The sequence below is a fragment of the Lingula anatina genome, chromosome 8 (assembly GCF_051362555.1).
Source record: "Lingula anatina isolate TDL-2025a chromosome 8, LinAna3.0, whole genome shotgun sequence".
NCBI classification, from domain to species: domain Eukaryota; kingdom Metazoa; phylum Brachiopoda; class Lingulata; order Lingulida; family Lingulidae; genus Lingula; species Lingula anatina.
This window is the reverse complement of record NC_141774.1, coordinates 13,839,968-13,860,246: the sequence shown is the minus strand read 5'-3', so window position 1 is coordinate 13,860,246 and position 20,279 is coordinate 13,839,968. Positions and strand designations below refer to the sequence as shown.

The 20,279-nt window shown below is 37.4% G+C and overlaps 2 protein-coding genes across 2 annotated transcripts in view; both read right to left on the bottom strand.

Moving 5' to 3' along the window:
* Positions 1-20,279, bottom strand: part of LOC147760410 (uncharacterized) — a 150,741-nt gene that overhangs the window by 14,398 nt on the left and 116,064 nt on the right. The gene's annotated exons all lie outside the window — the stretch shown is intronic.
* Positions 14,791-19,626, bottom strand: LOC147760417 (uncharacterized). The gene is made up of 5 exons (XM_086994484.1): positions 19,486-19,626; positions 18,073-18,547; positions 17,644-17,706; positions 16,488-16,709; positions 14,791-15,593 (listed from the first exon to the last, which is right to left on the bottom strand). The coding sequence occupies exons 1-5, from the start codon at positions 19,544-19,546 to the stop codon at positions 15,320-15,322; spliced, it is 1,095 nt and encodes a 364-aa protein (XP_086850610.1). The 5' UTR covers positions 19,547-19,626; the 3' UTR covers positions 14,791-15,319.

Sequence of the window (20,279 nt, the reverse complement as noted above, 5' to 3'; positions counted from 1 at the left end):
GACAACTAATGAACTGTATATTTGCATCCGACAAGATATTCAGGATTTATCAAATGATTTTGGTATAAATCGCAACGAAGTTCTTTTTTGTCCTTTCCGACTGGATGAAGTTCCGGTGGAAATTTTAAATAATACGCAGGAATTAGCAAAGCGCCTATGTCCAATGGACGTGGATAAAATCAAACCACGTGCCCTGGAAATGGTAGTAAAAAACAACCCACTAGAATGCATCAGCTGGTTGATCAAGAGATTCCATTGGGACCAAGAAAAATTAGACAGGATGCTTAATATATACATATACACTGTTTATGCTCTTTTCCCCCTGTCCCTTTCCAGCAACATTCTTCTCGTTGTTGTTGTTCTGATCGGTGACAGGAGACTCAGAGGTAGATCAGAAACCAAGACCTTCTTGACTTGCACTCTTGGTATAGCACACTGTCTTCGGGCGTTGAGTGAGTTAGTGCTGGCGATAGTGAGCAATTCGAACCAGGGAGATAGTTTTTCCCGGGTAAGAGTTGTCTTCTGCAACTTGGTAGCCATTTCTGAAATTTTCACATCAGACTGGGCCGCAGTTGTCATCTTCGTCATAACACTTGACAGGTTTCTTTTTGTCTGTTTTCCGTTCAAGACCAGTTTCATATGCGCCAGAAAGACTTTTTTCAAAGCGGTAAGTATATACCAGGAATGATATCTTAGCTTTTTCATTTAGTAATTTTATCTGAAGGCGCCAGTTTGTCTATGAATCCGTCTAACCCTTTTTGGGTGCCAGATTTATTATTATTATTATTATTATTATTATTATTATTATTATTATTATTATTATTATTATTATTATAGCGTTTAGTTAAATTAGTGTGTTTTATAATAAAGTCTCTTTTTGGAGTACCAGTATGTAGGCCTACCATCAGTCATGTTAAATATGATATCTGGAATAAAAAGCTATGTCTGAAACGATTGACAGCTCTGAGGTGCTCATTTGTAAGCAAAAGCACATGTAATTGAAGTTGGGAAAACTTTTTGACCAACAGTGTAAGTTAATTAATTATTTTCTTTTCACAATGCACGGCCTCAACCCTCAGACTATGATTTTACTGATTTAGATATATCTACCAGCTCACATAATGCTACTATAACTTTTATTATATTATGAACCAATTTCTGAAGCTGAAAATTCTTTCATTTTTGCAGATGATTTTTGCCGCAACAGTAGCTTGTGGAGCGGTGGCCTTTGCAAGCTTAATCTACACCGACGCCCCGTGTGCGTTAGCCGCATATGAATACAAGGACTGGCAAAGGCGCTTAGGGATTGTAACAACAATACGCATCACCGGAAGAGCCATGATGTTACTCACCATTATCGGAATGAACACAAAGATAATTCATTTCATCTGGGCTCAAAGGAAAATTCGAAAAGAACTCACATCTGGAAGAGGGGGTGAGAAAAAGGCAAAAGAAATAATTAGCACTTTTTCTTTGTTGGCTTCGTCTCTTTGTTTTCTAATTATGTGTACGACAGCGTTCGTTAACATGGTTGAAACGGCATATGTATCGGCGGGTTCCACTGATTGGTCTTTGCTCTATCTCCATTATGTAAGTAGAATTGCTGAGCTGTCATACCATGCTTTCAATTTACTGATATTTTTGATTAGTGGTTCACAATTCAGATCACAGTTCAAAGGGTTATTCAGTTGTAGCACAACCAACTTAAAACGCACTTAGAACAGATGTTCTGCGGACTAACTGATCCGCCGACTAAACATGGCCGACCCCGCTTTAAAGCAAGCTGCTTGATTCCCTGATGGTCTCCCCGCCTTAATTGCTACGCCCCTGCAGCAATGGCGCGTGGGGAGGCGGGGGGTCCATTAGGGGATTAGCAGTATCGCTTTTAACATGGTCAGCCATATTAAGTCCAAGGATCAGCTGTTTTGAATGCTCTCTTACATGTAGTGACTACCCGCACGATATCTAATAAAAAATGTTCAACTAAGGTAAGTTAGAAGTCTGACCTTAGTAAGTATAATCCACTTGCTTTAATTCTGCGTATGTAAACTAATGTTGAAAAGTTAATTGAGTATAAATTAAGCCTCCAAAAATGTGAAGAAATAAGTAAATTATTATCAGATCAGTAGAGCAAGTAATTGTATGTTAAACTTAGGGTAACCAGTGTAAAAATTGTTTTTACATTCACCTGTTCGTAGATAATGAGTATAAGCTCGGAAAAGTACAGGAAGACAAAGGACATCATATATTGACAGCATTATAATGCCGTTGCGACAAATCAACGGCTGTCCAACAACGAGCTCATCCAATCGACCGAGTAGTCGGTGTTTGCGTTTGTTTTGTCTATTATCTTAGCCTGTGTTCACGATCCGTTTTAATTAACCTGCATCTAAATTGAACGCCCCAGCCGCAACGGCGCCGCGGCTGCAGTAGTTTCATTATTGGCCCCTGCAGGTAGACTGATGATGATTATTATTATTATTATAAATATACGTATGAGTACATAAAACCTCTTTAATTTAAAATTTAATCTTACCCAAATTACTAGTCTACCAGCAGCACGTATCCAGTAGAGACCGGGGACAGGGATGGTAAAGAACTGTGTCCCGTTCACCAAGGTCACCTTGCCCTGATGGTCTTGACCGTCGTGATGTTTACCAACTGAAGTCGGCCCAAGACGTCCCGTCGCACCGGGATTTGTAAATGTCACACTCCCGAACCCTAGCCTACAAAAAGCTGTTTCTTTGCAAATTAGCGCAATGTTTGATTTTACTATACCATTATTGACCTTGAGTGAGGTGACGCCGTTTTGTTGCATGATAACGAATTTTGAAAACGAAACAGATTGACGAGTTTCAAGAGTCAATCCAAATTATCGTTGTAAATCAATACTTGGCAGTGTAAAAAATAAATAAATAAATAAATAAATAAATAAAGATCAACAACAGCCCAAAATCATATGGGTGACCGACAACATTAACCTAATGCTCTATGCAGATGACTCACAAATTTATATTGTTTGCGACAGGCCATCAGATGTAATACCATCTATCCAGAAATGTATTAATTATTCAGTTGAGTCAATGGCTTAATGCCAATTCACTTGTTTTCAATGATGCCAAACAGAAGTAGATCACTTTACCTCGCGTTTTCTAAGGACGCAGAAAAACTAGAACTATTAGAAATCGGAAACAGTACAGTCACGGTAAAAGATGGGGTTAAAACCCTTGGAGTAATTTTTGATAATAGGTGCGATATGGCTGCCGACATCAGTAAAAAATGCAAAGTCGCTTTCTATGGTCTTAAAAAATTCCAACCTGTCCCATATTCTTGATAAAAGTCAAATTGAGAGACTTGTCCATGCCTTTGTAACTGCACATCTTGACTACGGAAACAGCCTACTGTATGGTCTTCCTACCTACCAAATTGAAAAACTGCAATCTGTCCAAAATGCTGCAGCATGACTACTAACCAAAACCCTCACAGATCAAACATTTCACCCATTTTATTCGAACTACATTGGCTTCCTGTACGACAGAGAATTGTTTTTAAATTACTGTTGTTTGTTTTTAAAATCACCAGAGGTGAATGCCACTCATATTTTAACTCGATGCTACATCCAAGTACACCCAGGCTCACCAGATCTACCAGATCCACCTCCACTCTTTGTTTTTCCAGAAATGATAATAAAAAAAAACAACCAAAACCTTCGGCCACAGGGCATTTTCAATTGCAGCACCCATTTTATGGAATCAACTACCCTCACACATTCGGACTATTGATAGTGTTGAGGTTTTTTAAAAAAGACTTAAATACATTCTTATTTGAACAGTATTTTAATTATTATTTTCTCATTTTATCAGAAAAAAAGTTTTATTGTTCAGATCATTACTATTTTCACAAGCATTAATAATCTTAATTGTTTTTTACCTTAGCTTTTATTATCTATATAATTAGTTGTAATCCTGATAATTTTATCTGTAAACAGCACTGAGACGGTAGTGTAGTGCGGTTTTAAGAAATAAATATTATTATTATTATTATTATCATTATAACATCAGTCTTGTCAAACATTTAAAGTAACTCGGAGTCATAAACATTAGCAAATCTGTTATCAAGTTTTCATGTGAGTGGATCCCCATGGAAAAAATTGAGCGCTCTTCTACAACATGCACCACGAGCGACCTACGTAAACACGCGATGTGAAAACGGGGAATAAGTTTCAAAGAGATTAACGATATTGTTAGGATTTTTTCTCTTTATTTTATATATTTTATATATATATATATTTTATATACTTACGTATTTATCACATTGTAATTTCTTGTAATTATAATTATGAAAGCCAAAATTACCTCATTATATCACCCCTTTGTACAGATTATGTTTTCTAATTTTTCAACCAGCCTAAAGAGACAACAACCGTTTCTTTTTTTTTTTCAAAAAAAAAACAAAACAAAAACAAATAAAACGTCAGAATCAACTCACTTTAAACAGCACAATTTTCATTAAGGGAAACTTATCGTCTCAGTGCAGAGACTCCTGTCTCAAGCATCAATTTGTCGCTACAGGGAGTTTCTCGTTTGAACATTCTGCGCCACATTGTCATGACGTCCCACCAGTGGTAGTTGACGCTGCCCGGGCAGTACTTTGCATGTTCCCCTTAATTTTCGCAATATACTGGGAGACGACTCTGCGATGCACTTTATTGCGAGTGCATCTTTCACGGGTTTTTTCTCTCTTTCTTTTTCTTTTTTATCGGATTCATGAGACGGGGGTAATAAAGCAGGCAAAGAACAACAAACTCCTGGTGTTCCTTCAATCCAGTCAAATAGGGTTTATTGAATTCTTGGCAGAGAGGTACTAACAAAGTACACCTTCTGAATAAAGTTATAGTCTAAGTAGATTAACGCTGACTCAGAAGATAAAGGCGCTTCAGATGGAGCGGCATTGGAACCGTAACGAATGAATAATGGGCAACTCTAAGAGTGGGCTTCTCTTTTATCTGCCTCATATGATGATCCAGTTTTCATTGTACACGTCATATTTTTTTACGTACCGGTATACCATGGTCAAAGATTTCCTTTAAAGGGGCAAACTATATATTCTGAGCAAATCATTTCTATCTATTCTCAGATCTCCATTTTGTTTTGATACATACTTTAAGCATAATTTCCTCTTCCCATATTCTTAATTCAGGGTCAATTAAGTAACAATCGCTATATGCCATTCGAATGGAATTTCTTTGGTTTTCTGCAATGGTCACTAATTACAGTCTACAGGTACACTACTCTGTGTCTAATTTGGACTATTTTTATATTACCTAAATTAATATGATTGAAGATATCTTGCTCATACTTAGCGTCTATATTACTTTTCTTTTGACTAATTCTTTCTGAATCATCATTCATAAATAAAACCATTATAACACATCTTCCAAATTTCGATGCGGGTCTTCAGTTGTCTGAGTTGTTACGGTTGTGGTCTGCGAATCGCGGGTTTCAAGGCAGCTAAAGTGACTACGAGCAGGTACACGTACACGCAAGAGTGCATGACTCTGTTCAGCAACACGCTTCTGCTTGAGCCAGCGAGTTCTACCAGCTGCGACTGCAGCTGCTCTCTTTTGTAATGTTGTTGTTGCTGCAAATCAGGACCTGCACTTAAGCCCTGCGATAAGGAAGCACAAACAGGACCAAACACGAGATAATCATGTTGGAAAATTGGGCAAATTTCCGCAGTTCCTGGATATGAGGATATCCAGGTGAATTATTATGACATAACACAGCTGATGTAATTCTTCTCTTTCTTAGAACACGCACTCTAGTACTGATCATGCATTCATTTTGGTCACGATCAACACGCACTGTGTAGGTGTTAATTCATGCCTAAACTGTTGGACGAGAGATCTCATAGGTATACCGGGTAGATAGGTTTTGAGTTATGTGAAAAATGTCGATGGCTCCATCGGGGCATTTTCGTCGAGCTAAAAAAGTAACATTATAGTCAAAGCGAAATTTTCGGAACCTAGAAATGTTTGTTCCTATTTTGTTCCATTTCCTGATTAGAGTTTCCTGGGGTCCTAAACAAATGTCGATTGGTTGCCACGTCGGCAACCTTGGGCAACTACATTGTGCATGTACAGTGTATAAACATTCAAAGGATCATAATATGAATATCCAAGAATATTTTATCTCGTCATGTGTTTGTGACAATTTGTCACTAAAAGATGACATAAACATGTTTTAAAGTATACATTTCTAGAAAACCAAAGTCCCCCAAAATGTAGTTACATTTCAAGCCACTGTTGAGATTGACCTTGACAGACATACATTACCTTGGCTTCCCTTCGTTAAAAAAGTATTGCCCTTTTATTTCAAAATTTTCATCTGAAGAAATTTGGCCATCAAATGATTAAATTAACTAGCTTGGCATGTGTTCTGGGGATCACAAAGCTTACTTTTGTATCTTTTAAGATGCAGATTTGACCTTGACATACATTATTTTACCCCTTGGTCAGTTAAATACAATATTCACAAAGGTGGTCTCTTGTATGCAGTTCTCAATAGGAGCTCTAAAACTCATAAAAAGTTCATTTTGAAAGAATACAGAAAGTTGATGCTGTATTTTAAGCTATTTTGGTCCTTTTTTTGAGATTGACCTTTACCTCTGTTGACTTCTAAACTTTTTTCAAATGAATGGCCATGCCTTTGAATATTAGATATGATACTTATCACAACTTTCTAGTTACCTAGTTACCATGATATCCCCACTTAAACACCCTCCCCTATGCATTGGCGGCCATTTTAGATTTTTGGCATTTTGCCATGGGTGGATTCCGGTGGGATATTATCTGGATGCTGTTAGTCCAAAACTGGACCGGATTCTATTGAGAAACCTTGGTTAACAGTTTTTTCCAACCTAAGCCGTTCGTTTACTGGACTATCAACTGAAACAAGATTCAGACAGACAGCTGACCTTTTCTGGCAAAATGGTTGGTTTTTCCTCCAACTGCTAGTACTCCGTTGACCAAGGACCTTATGCTATCTTCTTTCTTTGATCCTGTGTCTTCCAAGTGAAAGCATGTTGGTAAATATGAGTTTACATTGCCAATATTCTATTAAATTACACACGTAGATTCATTTTGATAAATGATGAAATTGATCAGTCTACATGCAAATTTTCCCTTGACTGTTTGGACAATGTCTCTTTCCCAGCTTTTGCTGTTTACATTTTCAAAATAATTATTTTACATGGTAAATGGTTCGTTGTGTGAAGGCAGGAGAATGTTTTCTTCGGCACTTTGTGAATCGAACGTTTCTTGGTAGGGCATCGTGATAAAACAACTCTCTTTAAGGATTTCATAGCCAACGCGTTTGTTTCTCTATCAAGTCATATCTCTGTTGCTATTTATGTTTTACGCGATTTGAAAAAAACTGTGCGCCAGAAGTGCGATATCATAGAATAATTCATTCTACATATCTTTAACACAATAAACAAATATATGTTCGATAATACTTATAAGAGAGGGCAGGGGTCAAGACTTTACAAACAGAAGCTTAAGGTTCCAACTGTCCAGGACATGGGACACAGTTGCTCACAAGCACACACACCAACAATGTTAAACGAAAGAAAACATTCCTGCAGGCTGAGAAAATGACACGTCTAACGAAGCTTAAAGAGCCAGCAAATGTACCAATTGTGTAATTTCGTTCTCAGTAAACATCATCATTATAAAAGCAATATACCACCTGTACGAATGAAATAGAACGTATGATGAAATCACATATTACCATGCTATTAAGTGCATAGCTTATAATTTGCAATTTCATCAGTTATAAACATGTGCCGGTATTTCTCGTCTCTGGGGGGGGGGGGGGGGGGGGGAGGGGCGGAAAGTCTTAAGTATAAATGTTATACCAATATCTGTGGATTTGCTGGGCTTATGCTATTGATATAATGATAAAAAGAAGAATTAAGCAGATTTATTATAATTTAAATTGAATACCAATGCTTATTCTAAAGAAAAAAAAGGAGCTTGACGGCTGACCTTTTCTTCCATCCCAGACCATCTACTCCGTTTCCAACGAACCGTAAGCTCGTCTCTTCCAAAGATGGGTGTGTTGGTAGATACGGGTTTACATCGCTTATTAAATAAGACACGTAGCTTCAATTTAAAAAAATAATGAAGTTGATCAGTGTACATAAAAATTTCCTTAACTTTTTTGGATAAGATCGCTCTCTTATTTATAACTGTTTGGGTTTCATAGCTGACCCGTGTGTTTCTACATCTACATTTACTGTCGCTATTTATGTATTACACACTTTGAAAAATATTAAACAGCAGAATTGCGTTGGCACAGAAGACTTCATTCTGCATACATCAAGATAAAGAAAAATATGTTCAACAATATGTATATGACAGGGCATAGCAGCCGAGCCTTTACAAATAAGTGAGGGATAAAGACCCCATTCCCATAAATATTTAGATAGATCTATCCCCCTGGGGAGCCTCACTAGATTGGTGTTAGCTTAACGGATTTAAATGTCTGTCCCGCCTACTAAAAGCTGTAAGGGGGTAATTAACTATGGTGCGCGCTGACTGCAATTTAGCGTGATCCCCCAGGGAGTTAGGTCGATCTAAATCTAAATCTCTGGGAATGCACTCTAAGGTTTCAACTGTGTAGGACATGGGGCACAGTTGCTCATACGCACACACACACAAACAATGTTAAAACGAAAGAAAACATTTTTTGCAGGCTGAGAAAACGCGCACCCATGTATTGTGACTGCTGTGCAAGCTCACCTACTGCAATTCACTGGTGACAATTTAATTATACTCACAATGTGTGTGCGTGGACGAGGTGTGCAAAAACATCGTTTTTTCTGTACGAAATGGCCAAGTTATGATCAGTTATAAGAAACTACCTTTCAAAACAGTAATTACTTAACACTGTTTGAGAGAGATATTGCAGAGAATATGCAGAGAAACAAAATTTTTTTCTTGGACAGCTTCAAAGGATTTTTGACACGGACTTGATCCAGCTTAGTCCTCCTAACTAACAGGGTGGCATGGGCATAATTGAGCTACAGAGGGTGCTACTCAAGAAGAAACACCATATAAGTAGAGGAAAGGTTTATATTTACTGTCATGGTCTTGTGGTTGCGCTAGGAAACTAGTAAACGCGTGGTCTTAAAATCAAATTGAAGATGATGTTGACGTTTTGTGTGAAATGTGAACAATTCTCGTTCTTAAGTAATAATCCCACAAAATTTTGATAACTTTTAAGCAGAATTTTACAAAGTTTGACAACCTTCACATTTATACCGTGTATCTCCACCCAGCTAAAATCAATTAAACTGATGGGTAGAAATGCCTAGACATATGAGGGTTTTTACTACGAAGGCGCCTCAATCATCTGTTATTGAAAACGCACATTACAATACTGGTACTAACAACTTATGATTCAGAAACTACTTTGATCTGCTGTATACGGGAATGAATATGAATGGAGAAGCATGATTAATAAATGATATTCACGACATATGGTCTCTTGAAATGTTTATACACTTACACCTTTTCATTTGAAACCCTATTACTAAAATTAGATCCATTTCGTCTTTCTATTTTGATTAAAGCTATCGTTAATCTCAAATCTCCATTCACTGAACAATTCTCTTTCGTCTTGATAAAAAAGTATTTACAAATGAACTTTATTTACAGCGTTCAAGGCGTTGTTAAAATAGACCAACTACTGTTTAAACAGACCATTCAAACCGCGACCGCGATATGTCTAGGCGTTTTGGTGTCTCTTGGAAACACTTTTTTTTCTCATAGATGCTGGTATATGTCAATGCGAAGGTTATCAAACGGTACGGTACGGTTTAGAACTATGATATAGCTAGCTAAAATTCTAATATTCAGAGGGACCACTGTTGTGATTTTTTTCAGAAATTAAAGGGGGAGGGTTAGGACCGCACTGACACCCCCTTATTCTGTCACTGCATAATATTACTTATTATATTATGATATAGAATTAATGATATACCACTTTCTTTAAAAGGTTATTCTTTTAAGGCTCAAGCTCATGTGTCACTTGTGGCTTAAATTGACCGGACCTGGTACCAGTTTAGGAGGTCCCATTTCGGGGGAGGGGGATATTAACTGTTCAATGAAAATAAAATCATCAAATCACAAATCCTAGTAAATAAAACTTTATTGGTATCTTATTCAAAATGCGAGTCTGGCTAGTTGAAAGTAACGAATCACCGAGTATAAAATCAATGACTTCGTTTCAGGAGGAACGAGGAATTAAAGGCCGCATTTACGAATCCGGGCAGGGGAATGGGGGGGATTCACGGATAACGATGTGAACATTTAAAGTATTTTGGAAAATAAAAAGTGGATTTCACGGGTAAAGAAAATTCCCAGTGGGACCCTTAATTTAGTTCGTTTGTACTGGCTAATATGGGTTAAAGGAAAGCTAAATAAGCATTTCATCTTATCTTATCTCCGATTTACCAACCTTTCCTAATCTTTTCCTGACAATCGCCAGAACTCTGTAATAATTTTGGAAAAAAGCTAAAGTTCCAAACCCGCGCAATGACTGAACTAACAGATATCGCGAGACTGTCCCACCGTGACTCCCGCTCTTTACAAACATTGCCAAGATGGCTGACTACCGAGGAAGGGCAGTGGACGGTAAATGTAACTATTTATGCGATATTGATTAAGGCCATTCATCTGTCATTTTTGTTTTAAAAGTTTTAACTTTGCTCAAAAAAATTTATCGAGAAGTAATTAATGATTTTAGATTGCGTTTCAGATCCTAGATAGTGGGCTTTTAACATGATGTGGCCTCATTTAGAACAGGGGACTAACAGCTGTATGTATCCCTAAGCTCTAGATGGAACAGGTTGATATTGAAATTCATCACAACATTTAAGTGGTAGACTTTTCCTACATCACCTTGAGCGAGCCTCACGGTCGATGACCTTTTGACATATAAACAATCATAAAGCTAGATCATTAATATGCTTCACTTGTTTGGTTTCCTTGTTAACAAAAAAGTTCTACTCTACAAATTTTTAGTTTAATCACGTATGGATTGTCTGACTTTGTAGAACAATCCGCTGTTTGAAAATTGGTACTTATTTTAGCATAACACAAGCTGTGTTTTGGAGAATTACAGGGAATCAAACGTTTATTCATTTATCTATTTTTAATTTTTTTAAACTTTTATTTATTTATTTATTTTTTCTTTTGACCAATCGAAATACCATAACATTTTTTACAGTCATATACATAAAGGACCCTTTCTGTGATATTTGGAATATATTTTTGTAGTAGGGTACATGTATTCACATGTATGTATAAATATGTAATAGTATATTGTAGCCTACCTTCATATAAGTACCTTATTATAAATAGCTAATGTATATAAATAGATGTAATGAATATGTATAGCTGGTATTAGCGCCCTTTTTGTGTCACGTGGGTCATGTGACCCTGTACTATAAAAGCAGTTGGCGCGTAATTCAAGGGAGATACACCAGTGATCGGACGTGTAGAAAGTACGAATACATTTTTTTCTAAAAGGACAATCATTTGTTGTCGTGCCACGGTTGCATTATTAAAAGTAACAGGCTATAGTTTGGGTAGTTTATATATTGATTTTCTGTTGCTGTTTATTGAGTTTATAGAAGTGGACAAACAGTCGATGAAAATGGAACACGTTTGGACATTTTGTGGTATCCGTTTCCCGATCAAAAAAAACTATAAACAAGATCGTTTGTGACAAAACCCAGTAATAATAATAATAATAATAATAATAATAATAATAATAATAATAATAATAAATAAATGAAACACAACGACACCTATGAACAACATTTTGGTATCTAAATTCTATATAAACAGCATTATTGTTTCATACATACCTAGGGATGTTATATGACCGTGGCGATATGATGATCACTGAAGCCTGTCCATTTAGCCAAGCTTCAGTGAAGATCGAGGGCAACCTCGAGCCGCTACCCAAAAATGTCTCGCTTCACTCGACATTCCTGCGTAGCGTCTCTCGGAGAACTCGGATTTAACCTCGATGTAGTCTAGAATTTCACGACTACATCTTGGTTAAATCAGTCGTGGTCTCTTGAATGCTGAAAGCCAAAGACAGTGATCATGTGACCTTCTTGGCACCAAGAGAATAGTGACGTTGCTTACGTTATATACCTACCAGTAGACAAATTTACAATCTCTCACGCTCTTAAAAAAATTAGCATAGACTTTTCACGTTTAACAATTATTATTTATCATTTTATTACACTAAGGCATGTCATATGGGTATGGTTTGAAAACGGGAATTAGTTAACATTTAAGCCACACGTGTATACAAATTATTTGTAAATCTATAACTTTTTAACGAGGGTTGTGTTATTATTTACCTTTTGTTTTTAAGCTGTTCATTCTTCCTCTTTATCAGATATATCGGTAAAAATCAAATGTATCTTCCCTTTGAACTTGTAATTACATATAGCATATGAATGCTCTGAAAACCAGCACATGTATATTCCGAAACCGCCTCGTAGTAAAAAATGTCACCAAAACGTAGAATTATTACTCCTGTGGACTTGAAATAAACATCCGTTTGATTTTGACTATATTCCGTAACCACCTCGTCGTCAGAAAAAAACAATAAAAAAATTAGAATTATTACTCCCGTGAACTTGTAATAAACATCCGTCGATTTTGACTATATTCCGAAACTGCCTCGTCAGAAATATCACCAAATAGTAAATTTCTTTCTTAGTAAACTTGTGAAAAAATAGTTTGACTATATTCCGGTCCGACGCTCCTTTTTTATCAGAAATGTCACTAAAAAGTAGAGGTTTTGCAATGGAACCTTTTTTCCGCAGCAGTCCCAGCTAGGTGTGGCTCAACTGAGACGCGCATGGTCAGTGTCGACGGTTGATTAAATACTTTTCAAGCAAATGAACGTCCACGACAAGTATTTAACAAAAATTGACCAAATTGGTCAGACATAACGTAAGAATTTGGCTGGAGGTGGCCAGCGCACGTGGACGAGTTTATTTCGTATAACATCTCTAGAGCGTGATATAGGGTCACTTTATTCGGTTTTAGGGGTGTTTTAGCATGAAATGACTGTATTTGTTCTCGGTATGTATGTCAAATAATACACTGTCACCCTCTCGCGATATATGCCATGAACACCTCTCGCTGACGCTCGACGTGTTATGGCATATATCGCTCGGGTGACAGTGTATTATCTCACACATATAATTTCAAATACTAATTTCGTATTTTGAAAGTTAATTTTAAAAAAAGATGTGGAGGCGGGGAGACCACCATGGATTTAGCGGCATTGCTTTTGAAGAGGGATCGGCCATATTTAGTCGGCGGATCAGGAAGTACTCGCATTATGTATTCTGAATGGCCATGTAAACTGTCCATTAAGAAATGTTGGTCAAATTCATACGTTTTATTTCTGAACGCCTGCGGTACAGTCGGGTTGAAACTTTGAGTATGACGTCACACGCAATCCATCTTAGCATCTACTTATGGTCAAGCAGAAAAGGTAACATAATGTACATGTACTTGTATATGCCAACTACAATTATTTAATTCATAAATGAAGTTTAAAATTATTGCTTTTTATTATGGGAGAACAACTATAGTTAGATCTGTTAGTAAAACGACAAAGTCCTGTAAATGTGTAGTTCTAAGTAAAATTGGAGAAACCATATCAGCGGCGGATAATTTACTGAGTGTGAGAGGTGCAAACATTTTTTTAATATGGTAACACGATTAAGAAGGGAAACTGCCATAATTAAATGGGGTAGAAATTAAACGAAAAATATTATAAAAAACAATAAATTTCATCGGGGAGGGAGGGTTAAAAATACTCGGCAACGATCTTCCGCTGACGCTCTTTCGCAAAAGAATACCCTTCAATGAATATGAAAATTGCCATGTCGTCTCGCTTGGATTGCGAACGATCTGCGGCTGGCGATATTCTGCAAACGAAGTCTTTTGAACGAATATGAGAATTGTTTTTCTCGTTTCGCTCGAATCGCTGATTTTGCTCCCGATCTTCGGCTTACGAAATCTCTTGAACAAATATGAAAATTGCCTTCTCGTCTCTTTCGGATTAAGAACGATCTCTCGCTGAAGATATTAAAATTGCCTCTCTTGTCTATCAGTTTTGTCAGGTGCCGTACGTATAAAGATCCGGAGGGTGTACCCTAATACAATTTAGCGGCAAGTTAGCTCAGACTTGGACATTATAACGAATATTATGTCCAAGGCTCAGCATTCATTTAAGGCCCACATGTGTTTTGAACCGTATGTAGATCATTCTTGTCACCGTCCAAATGACAGCTGAACGGTTCGCTGGGAAAAGCCTTGCCCAGAACAGTATATTTATTTGACTAAGGGCTTACTGACACAAACTTTGGGCACTAGTGCAGATTGTGCCTGTTTGTATCGAGCTAAATTCTAATTCTAATATAACGGAGCGGTACTGTTGTTCGATGTGGTTTGCGGCAGTTATCCTGAATTGTCAGAAAATAACTAATAAATCCGAAGAACAGTTGATTGTTGTAGGATTATAACGCCTTCTTGATGTTCTCCTCGTCCTAGCCATGGTCACCTTAATGGTGATCTTCTAAAAGTTGAACCTATATATGGTATAATTCAAAACCAACCAATTATATTACAGGATAAAGATCCGGTATATCTATTTTTATTATTTGTTTGTGAAAATTGCCAATGCAACCCTGTTAGTTTGGAGGGCTAAGCTGGATCAAGCCCGTGTCAAAAAACATATATATATATATTTGAAGCTTTGCAAGAAAAAATTTTCTTTATTTCCCTGGCTCCTTATAAAGCCCTATGTTCAGATTTCATCTAGTGCCCCCAGGTCTGCTGGAGCTGCTCTTTGAAAATAACACACATGTAGATTTTTATCTGAGATAAATATCGCCAGTGAGTGTGCATTCGATACACTTAAGACAAACATGAGAGTTGAAGAGCACTTAACCTTCCAATTAAGAGGTAAATAGATTCAAATAGATAAGGGTAAGCGTGACGTAATTGAGACGGAGATGGTATATATCTCACTGTTAAATGTATTGCAATTTTTATATGTTTGTCTTTTTATAACTATTTTAATTTCTTTTTCTGTGCCCATCATATCCACAAAATACTTCAATTGCGTATGTGATACGCTTCAGACTAGTAATGCGTCAAACTGATGTGCTTTATATAGTCGATCATGATAAAATCAAAACGCGCCTAAAGTCAACAGAACTTTCCATACTTTCCGTTCGGCAAAATTGTAGGCAACCTGTACTTTCCAATTCTTCTTGTCAAGAGAGAGTAAAGTTCTGGTAGTTTTTCCTTTACTAAATCTTTCGTGCACAGCTCCCACTCATCCGAGATTTCGTCACATCGCCCGGGGTAATCCTGTGCGCCGAGAATTGACGTGAGTCCCCAGTATAGGAATTCCGTGAGAAGACATTTGTATTCACACGTGTCATCATCATAGTGGAAGACGCCTTCACAGTCAGGATACCTAAATGCAAGAAAAGTACCTTTAAATAATCGCTTAAAGTGTTTGATTGCCAAATACATTAATTTATCACGGTAATATTGATCTTGCAACCTTAAGACTTTTATACATGTTCTTGCGAAATAACACGTTTGATTTTCATAAAAATAGTCACTTTTTGGCTGACTTGAAAAAATATATATCGGAAAAAACATTGGCTTTATCATGTATGATATTTGCTTTTTTTCATGAGATTAATTATCCCTTTGCCAGTTTAATATTTTCTAGAAAACTTGCAGTCAAGCGCATGATTAGAGGGAAATTGCTTTGTTTTTGGATTATGTGTCTGTTGGAACATCTGTAACATTAATATAGGATAAATATTACGTAACACAATAAAAGCAGTCTGTGTTAAATCTAGAGACTTGATTCAGCGACTAAAGATCAGTTTAATTGAAGGTTTGATGTAGAAACAATCGAGTGAAATGTTTTTTAATGGAGATCTGAACATGCCAGATGACGGCATTACCGCACATTTCGTCATACTTAACTAGATTAGAAAACGTACATGAATCTAATCCGCGTGACTTAGATATGAAGGTCGAAACAACATTCTTCGCCAAGATTGTCGTTTTCGAAAGGAATGTGAATTTAACAAGCAAAAATATGGTGAATACGTCTGGGGTGGAAAGAATAATTTTGCATAACATAAGAGAAAACAAACAAACAAACAAACATATATATAGGCCTACTGTATAGATTGTAAACTAGCTTATTTTGTTTAGAGACAATTTGCCTTTTATCATCATTACACAAAAGACAAAAAAAATTATATATTTTGCCGTATTAAACCATCATTGATATCATTTAAATAAAAGCAAACCCAGACCATTCATTTACCCAATGCAGAATATTTACCTAAAGGTGCCGTCAAAAGCATTACCACAGTCATCGATAGCTTTTTCCAAAGCCCGACCCAGTAGTGAGTCTTCGTCAACAGCAAACTGTCTCGGGAAAGCATTCACTAATCCAGCTTCTTGGACAAGGTGCAGTGTCTCTTCCAGAGTGGCGTCAAAGTCAGGGCTACTCTCCTCTGGAGGGTGAGTTTCATCTCCAAAAAGAGCTTGGAATTTGATTTTTCTGCGGAACAAATTGGGTGATAATCACTGTTGTCGTGAAAGGTAGTTTCTATATGCATTATAACAAGGTGTAACATCGAATCCGCCCTCAATTCAAATAAATAAGGGTTAGCGTGACGTAACTGAGTTGGAATCGTGAACAGGTGAAGCCAGGGCACCTGTGATGCAAAGTTGTTACCAGGAGAGCTCCCTGTGATGCAAATTAAAGTTGTTACCAGGGGGAGCTTCCTGTGATACAAAGTTGTTACCAGGGGAGCTCCCTGTGATACAAAGTCGTTACCAGGGAAATCTCCCCGTGATAGAGATCTATTACCAGGGAAATCTCCCTATGAAACAGACAAGCGACGTAAGTGGATCAAAATCTAGAATGAGGACAATTATTTTGCAGCGAAATCGTCGCTAGAACCTAATGAGGGTGGGTTCGATGTAGCACAGAGCCTCAGTTTATTAACCTGGGATCTACTTATGACTGAATTCCCACTCGTCGCCCTCCTTCCCGCCTGAACCCATTCTTCTCCCCTCCCCAACTCCTTCGCCATCCCCCTCCCCGCCCGTCCTTGTACGAGATGGCATGGCAATTACTACCTCCGCCAAGGCGGTTATGTTTTCACCCCTGTTTGTCTGTTTGTTTGTCTGTTTGCCGTCACCAACGCAACTCAATACGCTATGGACCGATTTTGATGAAATTTTTAGGAACTGTCAGAAGTGGGCCAAGGAAGAGATGATAGGTTTTCGGTGGTGATCCGGATCAATAATCAATCAATTATCAATAATAATTACAAGTTGCTGCCTTGGCGGAGGTCTGCGCTCTCGGAGTGCTTTTCTAGTCCTAACAAAGAGTCGAATTAAAAACATTAAAACCCTAATGCTCAAGGGTACATGAGGATAATCAGAAACAAGACAATTTTATATGGATTAAATGTTTAAATATTTACCCAATTATCTCGTCAAGAAGTTCATCAATCTCGTCGGCACGCTCTTCCAACTCAGCCTCGTCTCTACATAAAAACAAACATGAAAATTTTGAAAATTCTTCAAAAAGGATTCACTTAATTGAAATTTCTATAAAATTATTTACATCTAAAATAGCTAAACAACACGGTTTTTGTTTTCCATTTCAAACAAAAAAACACACCAAAGTTTTGAGCTTGAATGCAGTAAACCAAAAAAAAAGGAAAGAAGAAAAAAAGAGACATCACGTGTTATTTGAACTATTATTCATATAAATTATAGTAAAATAGGAAATAATACGAAAAAGACGAAAATAATCGTATGCACATGACCATTAATCGATTCGATTCACCCTGTTTTAAAAGTTGGATATGAACGCCCCCAATATAAAAGAAATAACAGAAAACACAAACCTAAACATGATCATAGTAGATCTACGCTCCACCATGTTCTTGATCACAGCTGGACTATCCACACAACCGTCACCATCGTTATCCAGGTACTGGGCCATCACTCCGGCAGCATGGATCATCTTAACATCCGGGACACCGGCAGTGGCGACTATATTCACGCCAAATACGTTGAGGTATTTCACGAAGAACGTCTTCAGCTCTGGTAAGGTATCTGGTACAGGCGATATTGTCTTGTCCAGGCACTTTTTGTTCTTCTTTTTTGGTTTTCTTTTGATTAAAGACAACAAGGTTTTTGGTGAGATGGGGTCTCTAGTGTTAAGACAATATTTATTCTTCTTCTTTGATTTGTGTTTGGTTGGGAAGAAAAGGGTTCTGAGTGGCCACAGGAAACGAACGGGATCGGGGGACAAAGTAGGGAAATTGTGTTCCTCTGCTTTTACCATGGATGTCGCCGCCGTCTTCTCAGCTGCCCTTGCTGATTGATGGAAATGGAAGAACAGCAATGTTAAGTCTTCTTTTTTAATACTGAGCAACACTTCGTTTATAATATTCCTGGCATATTTTGGCTCTGATTCAAACTGGTTGAAGACGTTCCTAACTAAACCCCCTGAAGAGGATACAGCCCTGGGCTCCGTATCTCGAAAGGGTCGCTATGTTGCGCACGTGTCTCGATTCCATATCCCCGTATCTCGAAATAGAATCTGTTATGGAATCGAGACGCTTGCGCACGTGCGCAACATAGCGAACCTTTCGAGATACGGAGCCCTGTTGTCGTATGAGGTACTGAAAGCTAGCATTACACTGGAACTCGACCGTACATGGATACGGCTGCAGGGGCACGAGCAGGAACGCATATTTATTTATCAGAAGCTTTGGTCACACTGCGCTTACAACCTTTTAGCAACCTTTAAGCAATCCCAGTCGCTAGAAAGTTGCCATAGGTTTTTTCATTGCTCGCATTATGCCTGCATGGGAATACCATTGGAATTCCATGAAAATTTTAGTTAAAGTTTGAAATTTAAAAGAAAAATGCATAATTTAGAAATACACTAGTGGTATGTCAACTAAATGCTGTATTTATAATATTTTTGATATACACTTGGATTGATATGTTTTCTACCAGACAGTAATAAATTTCAAGCTGAAGAAAAATATAATCGTTATGCCATTTTAGTCATGTCTTTTTGTAGAATGGTATGATACCCCAGGTGATGACTTGACTTTGTAGCCAAGAAGTGGTTCAGTAAAAATGCGGAATATTGTAAAAAAGAAAATATTATGTCGACGTTTACAAAACCAATTTTTGAAACACCTATAAAAAAGGATTTACCCCAAAAATGCAGATGCAATACAGGCAATCTAAATAATCTGTCTTTTAAGCGAGAATACCTTCTGCAAATAGTCAGTACTCACCATGGACCAAACAGAGTACCATCACTACGCCCTTCCAATGAAATAAATGTGTTAACATCATCTCTACAGCAAAAAATAACGCAATATAATTGATGGTCGCTGGCGTTATTGTCTCAAAGCTAAGCCTTTTCGAAACCACTTTATTCCCTTCCTCGGCGCTGATAATTTTCATTGTTCATTTTAGGTTATATATATACAGCCGTTGGCATCAAAAATCCCCAGTGAATTTTGGTGGAACTATCTGTTCGGTTTTATCATTTCGCGCACAAGGTCACAACATGCACGGATTATAGATGAATCGCGGAGATTATCTCAAAGTACGAGCGAAATGAGTTCGGAACAATTATCTGCTCCATTTCGCATAAAGCTTCGCGTCGAGTGCTTTATCTGACTTAAACCAGGATGATACATATATTTGTTCCTAAACATTTTTCGTAGACATTGGACATATTTACAAATCAATATCAACAGATATGATTATTAAAATAAATCATTTCTATTAGCTTTTACACTAAGACTAAAATAAGAACGGGACTTTCCAGTACTTGTAATTTACTTACTTTTTCTGAGATGAACTAGGCCTTTTGCGTCGAATGCCCTATATGAGGTGAGAACTTTGGCAATTATATTTTTTCTAACCGAGTGCGTTAGACGAAATTTCCATTTCTTTTTCGTGACACATCTGTGCCAGTCGTGTGTCCCATTGATTAGATAGACCATACTGATAAGACGATTGCCCTTATTCCTGTGTACGGCTGGGAAGATTTTTAGACTTGTGAGAATAGGAAAGCATG

What these genes read in the sequence shown, in the direction of transcription:
- LOC147760417 (XM_086994484.1), bottom strand. Translation starts at nt 19,546, where the DNA reads ATGATGTTAACACATTTATTTCATTGGAAGGGCGTAGTGATGGTACTC. An exon ending in GGTACTCTGTTTGGTCCATG is followed by an intron (nt 18,548 to 19,485) that starts GTGAGTACTGAC and finishes TCCATCAATCAG; the next exon opens with CAAGGGCAGCTGAGAAGACG. An exon ending in CTTCTTGACGAGATAATTGG is followed by an intron (nt 16,710 to 17,643) that starts GTAAATATTTAA and finishes TTTGTTCCGCAG; the next exon opens with AAAAATCAAATTCCAAGCTC.